The sequence below is a fragment of the Carassius gibelio genome, chromosome B15 (assembly GCF_023724105.1).
Source record: "Carassius gibelio isolate Cgi1373 ecotype wild population from Czech Republic chromosome B15, carGib1.2-hapl.c, whole genome shotgun sequence".
NCBI classification, from domain to species: Eukaryota; Metazoa; Chordata; class Actinopteri; order Cypriniformes; family Cyprinidae; genus Carassius; species Carassius gibelio.
This window is the reverse complement of record NC_068410.1, coordinates 5,256,913-5,269,040: the sequence shown is the minus strand read 5'-3', so window position 1 is coordinate 5,269,040 and position 12,128 is coordinate 5,256,913. Positions and strand designations below refer to the sequence as shown.

The window sequence follows — 12,128 nt, the reverse complement described above, 5'->3', positions numbered from 1 at the left end:
AAGTACGTACCTGTGCAAACGTGTATAAATGCGATAAATAGCACGAATCCAATAACTCTCCCCTTCATCGTTCAAATATTCGCGTTTAGGGAAATGTGTGTAATCCGCAAGAAAAAAAAAAAAAGATAACAATAAATCAGAGTTTTGTGCGTTTTTGATCCTTCATATCCAAATGCAATATATATTTTCCAGAATACTCGAGTGTTCTGCAAATTCGCAGCTTTTTTTTTTTTCTTTAAAGGTCTCTGTTAATCTGATAGTAATCCAGTTTATATGTATTCAAACACGCACTCCATGAGTCCAAAATGAATGAAAAGCTCGAAATCAATCGTAAAAAAGTTTATTTTTAAAAGACCTCCAAAAAAAGAATAATTCTGCAAGCGCAGAGTTGATCACTTTGTATCCGCTGATCGCATCCCAAAAGATCCCATAGAAAGCCAATGAAAAGAAACGAACTCGAACTCTTTTCCAAAGTTCTAAATGTAATGAGGTCCCCAGCCTAGAAAAGCGACCAGTGTCACATCGTTCAGAAACAACATGAATAAGTCATTTCGAGCTCAGAAACTTCAGTTTCCAATGGAACAGCAGAAGCTGATGCTGAAGAATTTGCTGACTGAAGTCCATTGGATGTAGATCACTTCCACTTTTCCATTGCTTTGTAAATTCAAATGTAATTCCAATATTTCACCTCTGTTGTTTTTACATCTTCTTTCAGTTTTTCCCTCAGTGTTTCAATATTTGGATCTATGCATTGAGGTCCCCGTCACTTCGGACTGAGGGGATTTGAAACAACGGTACTTCATTCAAACAGCATGAATAGTAAGCGGCATGGTATGTCCCAGGCTCCCCCTCCGAGGACTGAACAATGGACTGCTCCTAGGGAGAATTAACCTCAGTGTTGCCAGTTCCGCTTTTAATCGACATGCTTTTTATTTATATATTTTTAGAAAGTCTTTTCATAAAACGTGTGCACTTCTCATTTCCCAAATGTGTAAAACGACTAACATTTAGTAACTAATTATAGTAACTTGTATTTGCTTGATTATAAAAAATCACAGTGTAATTTAACACATAAAATAAACGAGTTATCTAATAGAATGTTTACAAATTTACATAAAAAAAAAATAACTGTATCAAACTGGGGAGAACAAACACAGAAGGACCCCATGCTTTCGCTTCGATACATATTAATTCCATACATTAACCATGTAGGTCATTTTAAATATTATTGTAAAATAATATATTATTGAAAATAGATTTTATATAACTGATTTAAGATGCACTTTAACACAATACAGACCCATTTGGTGTATTTTATGCAAGTTTATGCTACAATAAAGCAGATTAATTAAATCAAGTTATTACATTGTAGTTTTCCAAAGAGATCTGGCAACACTGATTAACCTCTTCAGCGCGGCTTCGCCAGTGAAAGAAACGTTTCCCTTAAGGCAAGTGTGTGTTTGATCAAACTTTAATGAATTTACATTTTAAAAGACATTCCCCGCTTTGGTGGAACAGAATAATTTGCTCTTAATTATTTTAAAAGGCGACGCAGTTATGTGGATTTACTGAGTAGTTTATTTGCATATCTATTGGAAAGGCTTGATTTAAACGTGTTCGTGCGCGGGTTTGTCTTTATCTACAAAATTGCATTTGTTGAACTCGTAAGCCTCTACTAAGGTTGTGATTTATTATTGTTTTATGTTTTACATAAGAAAAGATCTTTCGAAGGAGTACCTGTATAGGGATGTGTGACTCCACATTCATCTTGCACGCCAGCGCCATGCGTAACCCAACAGCGCCCTCTGCTGGTCTCCACTACACTGCAGCCGATTTCACAGAGAGTTTCAGAATACAAAAAAATACAGCTATATGAACATAATTAGACATGTTTTGGGGACTTTTTTTTTTTTTTTACAATTGTATACCTTAAATCTAAAATTCCATTATTATTATTATTATCAATGTCTGTTTGCATGTGTTCCTATACCTCATTTTCCTTCATTGGCCCTGTTGCACAAATCTGTTGCAGACACATGCTTTTCTCATCTAAATTCACTTCAGCTCCAGTGAACTCACAAAACAGAATGTAATCAAATAATCCACCACAACAAATATACTAACAAACAGACAAAATGCAATTTGGAGTAAAATCCACAATCTTTTGCATAGCCGGAAATATTCCTCTGAGCCACATCAGTATATGCTCAAGCAAATCATATCTAAAGGACAGTGAAAACCAAAAAGGGCTGTGATTGATTACAATTTTAATTGCAACTTAATACAAATTCTAATATATACTGTTATACCAGTGAAAATTGGACTTCTACACATTCTTCATTCTGTGTAGTCTCCAAATTTTCGGATAATTATTAAAACTAAATAATAAATGCCATGGGAGCTATGTAGTGACAAAAAAAAATAAACATTTTCTTTTTAGATTCTTCACCACAAATACGCTTTCTTTTTCAAGTCACCCATTAGATTCAAAGGTTTCTAACTTCACAATCAAATATATTAACATTTGAACATCTGAAACAAATGCAGTGCAGTGTGTCTAATCTTTCCCCTGGTAGTATGCCACAAAAACATAATAACCCCCCACCCACCCCCCATAAAAAAACACTAAACAGGCATAGTTCTAAACTACTAAACAACAGTCCATTGACATCAAGCTTCCCCTAACATTGTGACATCTCCATCTCGAAGTTTCCTGACCTTCACTAGTCCAGAGTTGTGTCAAACAGTCTCATACTGGTGGCTATGGCAGTTTAATGCTGAGGAGACAGAAGAGTGCGTCCAACATCTGAGCCAAATATCCATCCTTCACCTGTCCTCTAAGAACACAGAAGGACAGCCAAACTACAATTCTCCTGTTCCTCTACATCAAACCTCCAGTGTAGCATTTCCAGAACCCACAAAAACTGACCTCACTGATTTAACATATTGTTCATTTGAGTGCTAAACCCTCATCAAAAGAGCTCAACATTTCTTAGCAGCATGAAACAACTTAAAATCAGCGTACAAGCATAAAACTCCAGGCATAATTCAGTGCTAATCTAACCCTCATGTCCGACACATGCATTTAATGTGAACTTACTCTGGAAGAGCTGGGAGCATTTATGCGCCTTGCTGTTGTGATGACGAGGAGTCGTGGGGCTGTGATGGGCTCCTAACGAGCTTCCTCGTAGACGCTTGCACCAGTGGTTTGATGGGTTCCTGAGGCTTGCATGGCGAGGAACTCCTGGAGTTTCACCATGTTGGACACTCATCATAACGAACATTGCCAGAACAGAAACGACCAGAGTAATGGGCTCCATGGAGTATTTGAAAGAGTATTACAGTATTTAAAAATTTGCTAAATGAAGCTGGTAAATGAATATCTACTTTAAGACACCAACTTTCCTTTATCAGATGACCTTCTGGGATCCAGGAGCTATCCAAAAAAAAATACAATTCGCTATGTATTGTAACTCCAGACCTGTTTTTAATCCCAGTCTTCCCTGAAATCAAACGAAACCTCCTCACTCCCTGTCACGGATGGTTTATTTCTTATCTGGTGATGATGGAACTTTTTTAATGAGCCAAGCTCAAACAGAGACACTATAGATAATGTGGTCAGCGAGGGCCACTCCCCTTTTCCGGATTTCAATATCTTACACATAATAACCTTTATCCTGTTTGCTCTGTTTGATATTCAAAGCAAGGTTTGGTGGATATTCTCTCTATTCTTGTGATGCCTCTGTGTGGGTAAGAGAAAAAGGGGTCCCTTTCGGACACCATGCTGGGGCGTCCCTTTCAACGTGGACGGACCCCCCTCATCAACCCTGGGCTGTGTCGGTATGGGGGCGAGGGTTTGACACACGCAGCGAGCCGGAGAGAAACACATTCCCTCTCCCCCTGACTAAGACTATTTTATGCCTCCTTTTCAAGCAGCATCACCTAACAAAACAGCCAAGACTAAAACAAAAACATTCTCCAAGAACAATCCTCCCCATATAGAGAAGAAAAGCTCGCTTTCCAAACATGAAAGAGGAAAATGTCACATTTTTATCTCATCGGGGAGGGGAGTAGTGCATCTTGGGATTTCATTCAGGAAAGCCAGGGCCAAGATTTAAGGGGTGTTTTGCAGATTTGTTTGTTAACACTGCAATAACCAGCTTAAACTTATATAAATAAGTAATTTAGTTATATATTCAGTTGGATCAATCCATAAGAACAAAATCATGTCTGCCTGTCTGCCATAATGCATACAGAGAAACTCCATACGGGCACTGACAAATCTGTTTGGACCTCCGATGAGGAGTGAATCCTGTGAGGACGTCACTGAGATTCTGCCCTTAGACCTCTGACACGAGGCCACATCGGCTGGGAAACACTGTGGGGCGCTAAGTGCTACCCTGTCATTCTCAGAGATTCCTCCAAGCAGAAAACTTCCGTGACTTGTCAGCCTGGCTAAAAAACAACCAAGCTGGATTTGGGCGATCTCTCAGGACATCTTTAGCGCAAGTGTTGTCTCTGGGAAAGAATGTCTCTTGGAAGGCCATCTGGGTTGCAACCAGGATACGGTTCAACCGCAGATTCACGTTAAAATATCACCCCCCAAAAAAAAAAAATTATTCAGTGCTGAGAACTTTTAAAGGAAAAAAAACTATACAAAGGTGACAGAGCTACACATTTCTTGGGCAAACAATAGAAGGCAAAAATACATCCAACAGGAAAGCACACAAAGAACGAAGGACTAGAATTGTACGAAAACAGCATAAAAAGGACATTCTCCTCATTCATTACAAACCCCGTGTTGTGCTTTCAGAAATGGGGGTGGATGGGTTGGGGGACGAGCTGAACAAATCTGTTTCTGTTTTGTCATTCAGAGAGGCCCTCCGTGCAGAACCCACTAACAAATAACATTACAAAAAAAAAAAGACAAGATGGCAAAATGAGGGAAATGCAAAAGAACGTGAGAGCTTTGCATTACGCCATAATTGGGAGACACAAAAGCTTGGCTAGCGGGTAAACAGGCTGTTGCATTTCCGCTTGCCTGCGTGGGCTGAATCCCCTTTAGCACCTAGACAGAGACACTAGAATCTGACTGAGACATGAAAATGGTGAAGATCGCAATTAAAACTGCACGACAATTTTTGTGCATTTTTGTTTCAAATTTGTGTCTCATCTGTGTATTGATAAAACTACCGGACTGAACTGGTGGTTTCCCATATGCTGTGAGCCGACATCTAATTTGCACACTGCCATGCATGAGTGCACAAGGAGTAACAGACCGACAGGATCCAGATACATTAACAAAGAAACAATGGTGTTTCGGATGACTATGGGACTTTTCAGCTTGTCCCAATCTCTAACTAGCTTCATCAGAAAGAAGCACGTCACCCTGCTCTTTCCGTATCCTTTATGCAGACTGGCAAGAACAAGATGCATTGTGTTTTCATGCTTAATTGGCTTAATTGGTTTACTGGTTGGGGAGGCTTAAATGAAAGGAGAAGCTGTCTAAGAGAAACCGAGCCAAGTAGTGCCTTTGTCTTTGGCTTCAATGTGCCCTCCCCACCTTCACAACGGGGGATTCAACCAATCGGTGCCTTTCAAGCTGTTGGACAAGACCCTCACCAGCAGTCCTGCTGAATTATTAACGTAGCCCCGCAAAGCAAGAGCGGGAACAAACCTGGGGAACTTTATACTACACTGCAGCAAGGACAACTGGATATTCTTTAATCAAAGCTTGTATGTATCCTGAGTAATGATTAAAACATGACTGTGCAGAAAGCATAAGTGGCACTTTTGCTGATTGTTCCCACATTACTCTTGATACAAACACAGGGTCTTACAAAAAAAACTGGTATTAAAGGTCAATCTTTGGGATGAAAGAAAGATGTCATTACATATCAATGCACAAGAGTTGTGCATCTAAAGTTTGGTTTGCCTTTGCAAATGTGTGATTCTCGACAGTTGCCTCCATCCATTTTCCAGTTTAAAAAACCCAAGAAACCAAGATGCTGCATTTAAATCAACACCAAAAAATTGAGTCTCAAATGGAGTCTAAAATATTAATTCTAATAGACTGAAGCAAGTATGGCTTTTGACTGGTTAGAATGACCCAACCGGAGAAACAAATATATTGAAAACCCTGCACTTCAATTTGATTTGATTGGTTTAGAAATTCACACCATGCTTCCTTCTGGTTTATAGAGAAAGTGATAAATTCTTGAGCATTTACTTTCCAAATCACATTGGCGTACAAAAACATCTGCTACTGTATTTGTAAATTCATATATTTCCCTCAAGTGGATTTATTTGCACCACAAACTGGTGGATTTACATGGCCTAACACCTGGAACTCACAAATGAGACGGATCTCTACAGTAATGGCCAAAAAAGTTACTTTTCAACTCACTCTCCTTCCCACATGCTCCAACGTCCAATCTCTCAAACTTCTTACATTCCTTCTCTCACGTCCTCTGCTTTTAAAAGCACGTTCTTCCTCCGACAGAAACACTGCAAGGGTTCTTTCTGTCTCCCTGCTGCCGTCAGCTGCCAAAACACGCAGGTTGCAGCGATGAGCACTATAAATATGATGTACAGCTTATGCGGTGCCACTGACCTCACAACACGCGCCGAAGGAGTGCGGGGGAGCAGGTGCCATGCAGATTTATGACACTCAGTGAGAACTTTCACCCTCTGCGTACTCTCATGCCCCAGCAAGCAGAAAGTCCGGCCTGTGATGACTGAACACATTCACTGCTCCATGGCAAAACAGCATGTGGGAGAAATACAGTGTGAATATAAAATGTGCAAATGTTTGGATGCACTTTCACAACTTTGCCTATGGCAACTGGCACTTCTGAAAGTTCTACAGCCACCCCCTTGTTTGGGAAGTTTTGGAGAATTCTAAAGTAGTGTGGTTTAGGTATTCAAAGATTTTTTTGGGTGATTTTTCTGTCGTATTCAAATAAACTGATGGAGGTTGTCTGTCTGTGGAAATTGCATTTTAAATATAGCATTGCTACTGATTGGCTTGTCAGATGTGCATCAGAATTTTTCTAAGATACATGTCAGCATTTCCAGCAAGAGATATTTATTCATTTTTAAATCTGCAAATTGGGTCTAAACTCATTTGACAGTCATGAGGGGACCATATGGACCCCCAGACTCAACACAAAAATGGAGGCGTTGAACTTTCTTTTTCCTCTCATCTTATTTCCTTCAGGAAAGTGCATACCACTTATGACTCAAGCTTAAAAATGACTGCTTCCTTGAAATTTTGAAAGCCATTTAATCTTGTATACCAAATGGCGCTTAGCTAGCACTTGGCAACGCAGAGACCATTTTTGTATTCCTTCACCCATCCTAATCTCAGCTACAATAATAAACAAATTTAAATTCTTTATCCCATGCCAAACATGTTGCAGAATAATGAGAAGCTCAGCACCACCAGCTTCTTATCTCAAACTAGTCCTCTCTTTTCTTTCTCCACAGCACTCCAGTCACTCTTGACAGAATTAGCCTGGTTCAGCATTGAGAGTTTAGCCTGATGGCCCTATTTCCTGGGACATGGGGTGAGTTAAGCTCCAGGATATGTGATGAAAAGAGATTGGATGGGGAAAAACTAATATAAGAAGTGTCCACATCCTCTCCTCTTGTGGAGAAAACCCTCTGGTTGACTGCGGTGGAGGTAATTACATCTCAAGTGGGATCAAACCTAAAGGAAGGACCCACATTTGCCATGTTTTCCGCACTGGGGAGAAGCAAATGCTTTGTGGGGAATATGCTTTGTGGATAAGCTCCATTGTTAGAGTGCTTGTGTTCCACGAGGGGTGTAAAAATTGAACCCCAAACGTGTGGCAGATTTACATTTGCACGTCCCTGAGGCAGAAAGCATGGGCCATAATAATACAAGGCATTAGGAAGGCGTTCATACTAATGATTGTGGGGCCTAGGTCAGGACTCTAGGCCTGAGCAGGACCCCATAATGAGGATGCACATGAGACAGGACTAATCCAGTCTCAGACTGTCACGTCCAGACAACCAGGTGCATTTGGAACCACCACAGACAAGTTTAAGAAGCATGTGCAGCATTGTTGCAACCAGATGTATGAAGACTACACATCACAAACGGATGAAATTCTTTATCATACCACCCAATACATAGCTTTTCATTCTATTTCATAGATTCAATCTTCGATAAGGGTAAGAGATACAGAAAGCTTTCATGGCATATATTTAAAATGCCAAAGATGTCTGGACAAACATTTGCTGTGTTGACCTTCAATTTTCCTTCTTCCCTACTGTCTCTTTTCCAAAGAGTTGGAATAAATAGCATGTCAGTGCTCTTACAAGAGATCTGTTTGCCTTTTACAAACAGTTATACAAAACAAAGACAATGTGATGTATCTCTGATGCTCATTTTTGAGGCTGAGGGCTTTTGAGGCAGAACTACATGGCAATTCTTTGCACAAAAGTAGTCTATAAAGATAAAAGATCTGTTGAAAGACCCCTTCAGCTGCCTTGTTGCATACTACTAGCATATAGAAACTAAAATAGAAGATCCAAAGTGGTGACATTCTACATACACAGAAACATGATGCAAAACTGACAAAAAAGGCGAAGCAAAAGAGGGGTTGCGGTACTTTATAATATTGCAGATAAATATTGCAGAGATATATATATAGCAGATAAAATATTTTAAACTATTACTGGTCCAGTATTAAACAAACTACATTTGTAATCAATGTTTTCAATCTTTTTTTTTTTAACTTTTTGAAAGACAATAATACTTTTTATTCAAAAATTATGCATTAAAAATAAAAGTTTTTTTTACTTTAACTGTTTTCAACTGATAATAATAAGAAAGGTTTCTGCACGAAATCATAATATTGTAATATATGTAATATCTGAATAATCATGTGACTTTGAAAACTGAAGAAATGATGCTGAAAATTCTGCATTGCCATCAAAAAAATTAATATATAAACATTTATATATGTATATGTGTGTGTGTGTGTGTGTGTGTGTGTGTATTTCTGTCATTTAAAATTGCAATAATATTTGATCAAATACATGCAGCCTTGGTTAGCAGCATGAGACTTACAGAGCTACAGTAATATCTAAAAGCTATGTAAATGTGTATGAGTGTTTTGAAAGTAACTGAAGAGTTAGCTATGTTTGCTGACAGCCCTTAACATTATAATCTAGCTCTACAACTGCATTATGAATTGGAAAGACTAATTCTATGTCAGAACTGAAAGTATTACAAAACAATTTTAAAAACAGGTGGGCAAAAAATATAATCTGTACCGTATCTCTTTCCTTGTGAGATTGTGAAAAGAGTGCTCTCTTGAGGCCGTGGTGTCATTTTCTACGCTTTATACCAGCTATTCTCATCTTCCACTGGATCACCCACGTAGCCAAAGCCGCCTTTTCCCTTACCACACTCACTGCAGGAGACTCTCTGCTCTGGCCCCCTGGGTCCCTAGAAGGTGAACTCTATTTCCACTTAAGCAAAAAGGGTCAGGCATCTTCTCTCACCAACTGACTCATCTCATCTGAGTGCATTTAATCTGGAAATTGAGGTTCTGGCTGACTCTACTCCTTCATGTCACAAGCGTCAGAACGTTCTAGGCTTATCTCCCGAAAATAACATAGAAAGGGTGTCCAATTTCCACAGCGTGACATTTGTAAAGAATATAAACAGTTTATGAATGGTAAAACCTTCCACGATACAGATTCATCGACAGACTTAAGGTGAAGGTTATGCAAAGTACATGGAAATCCAGGCAGAATAAGAGACTCTGCAGAAGGACCTGCAATGATTGGATCTGAAACAGGTCATATCTCCATAAAAACTTCATGTTATCACCAGGCAACCCCTAATTTATCTAACAAAAATGTCAAAAGCTCATGAAAGAGATGAAAAGAAACCCACAAAAAAGAAAACATGTTATTTAAATAAGATATTTGAGAGAAGCCCTTCTAGGGTAAATATAAAGCAGTATTTTAGTTAAAAAAATAAGAAGCAGTACCTGTGTAGCCCAGAGAGTTGTCGTCATCATGTTCTGCAGTGGGGGCCTCTGTGACCCTACTGCTAGTCCCCTCCTGAGTCCCCGTGTCTGTTGGAAGTAACACAGACTCTAAGTCCTCGAGCAAAGAGTATTGGGCCACCAGCGACATGGTAGCACCCCAGTATCCCTGATACCAACATATGAGCAGTACTAAGCTCTGCAGACAGTGACTTTTGAAAGGTCTGCAATTGCAACCTCCAAACTGCATTATCAAGTCAAGAAAGCACTTAAAGCTTCCCAAAAACAAATATATAGAAGCTCCAAGGTTTTACTAAATTTTTAGCCATTAATCCATTGGAGAATCCCAAGAGCGCAATTCCTAAATATGGTGTTTTCCTTCTCTTCTCAGTCCTAAAGAGGTGCAGTTAGCTCTGAACGTCTATGTGCATGTCGGAGGAGTGACAACATGTGCCCTCAGAACTAGGATGACCCAACTGCAAATAGACAAAGTCACTGACACACTCTCTATTTAGATCTGGATAGAGTCATTGACTAAACTAATTCCCCAATCAGTGCATGTCGCTTTTCTGGAAGATAAACTGACAGCCCTTCTCTATGCCTGGTTTAGAAAGGGAGGACTGGGCAGGGGGTGTGGTGTGGCAGATGCCCCCCATCATGGTGAAGTGTGGGATAAATCAAACTGGAGCCATGCCCACTTCCATTGTTGGCCACTGACAGGGGGTTAATTTGGGATGAGGGGAGGTGAAGGGGCCTGTTTAATATAAAGAGGGTCAGAATGGGCCAGATGACTGGGAAGCATCCTGTCAGGACTGTCATGGCCGTGAATGAAGATTGGCATCATTTACGGAGATAAAATGGCAGACAGGCAAAACAAAAGGAAGTCATTGGAGAGCACTTAGAGCTCTGGGAAGTGTGACTACTATCTGTCCTTTTGTTCACCCTGTCGCTAAAACTCACTAACAAATGATGCTAATCCCTCAACATTTCAAAGTCATAATTGAGTGCTTGATTTATTTTTTATGACTTGGGCCAGCACTTCTGTTGATGCATTTAATGAAATGACACTTTTAGCCTGCTATATGCTGAGATGGCAGACTCTCAACAAACACCTCGCTGAGTACGTTCACAGGATCTCAAGGTCGTGACCATCATGAGTCTGTTGGATAGCTTGTGTTGCAAGCATTCAAAATACAGCATGTTTGCACTTTTAGCAATGTTAAAGGACAGTTCATGGACATTTAACATCAAGCATGCAAACACATAGAACTCACACATTTACTTGAGTCTGTCTGTTTGTGTATAGACACCATATTGACTTCACCATAAAATCACGCTTTTCTGTTCAAACCTCAAAACCCAAGTTCTTAGTAATGCAAATGAATCAATAAATAAGATTTTAATACCAGTTCTACATGCATAGATGCATTTAAAGCTTTTATTCAGTATGTAATCTCTACACAGAATTAGCACAACTCGCAGAATTCTGAATTGGAAAAACCAACATCCACAAAATTCTACACGACAACTACACACAAATTTCTATGCTATGAATATGTTTTATTCTAAAATCTATGCAACAAATATTTTGGAAAATAAAAAAGCTAAAACATTTATATAAAAAAAGAACAAATATAGTACATCCTGAAGGGTAATCAATGTAGACAATGAAACCTTGAACATTCTTGTTCCAAAACTGTACTGGCTGCTGTAGAATATGCATTTATTTGGAGAGAATATTTCGTGATTCATTAACAGGTGGTGTGTCCAGATGCCCTGGAGGACACACAAACAAAAACCTGGTGCTCCTTCAGATTCAAATGGCCCTGATCCACACAAACCAATCCAAAACACCCTGCCTCCCCTGATGGCTAATTAAACCAAACCTTATGCGGCTAGCTGACACGTCCACATGGGCACATTAGAAAGATGTTCCCCATGCACCCCAAAGCCCCGGCTGTCCGCTCATTTTCGGACACACACCCTGCTTTCCCGTTTTCTGGCTTTATTCATTTAAGGAGAAGGTGATGTACTAGCTCAATAACAGTGGACCCAGACAACCCATAAACACAACAACAACAATTGGATTCGTTCATCTTA

At 39.6% G+C, this 12,128-nt stretch overlaps 1 protein-coding gene across 6 annotated transcripts in view; it reads right to left on the bottom strand.

Annotated features, from left to right (window-relative positions):
* The window catches only part of robo1 (roundabout, axon guidance receptor, homolog 1 (Drosophila)), a 257,538-nt gene that overhangs the window by 161,083 nt on the left and 84,327 nt on the right, over positions 1-12,128 (bottom strand). For 5 of the 6 annotated variants that reach the window (XM_052575870.1, XM_052575869.1, XM_052575873.1 and 2 more), the window contains one exon: positions 10,032-10,118. In XM_052575870.1, coding sequence (XP_052431830.1) covers positions 10,032-10,118 — 87 coding nt within the window. Of the gene's footprint in view, positions 1-10; positions 822-10,031; positions 10,119-12,128 lie in introns of those variants that run through there. The other variant, XM_052575875.1, reaches the window with a different exon arrangement.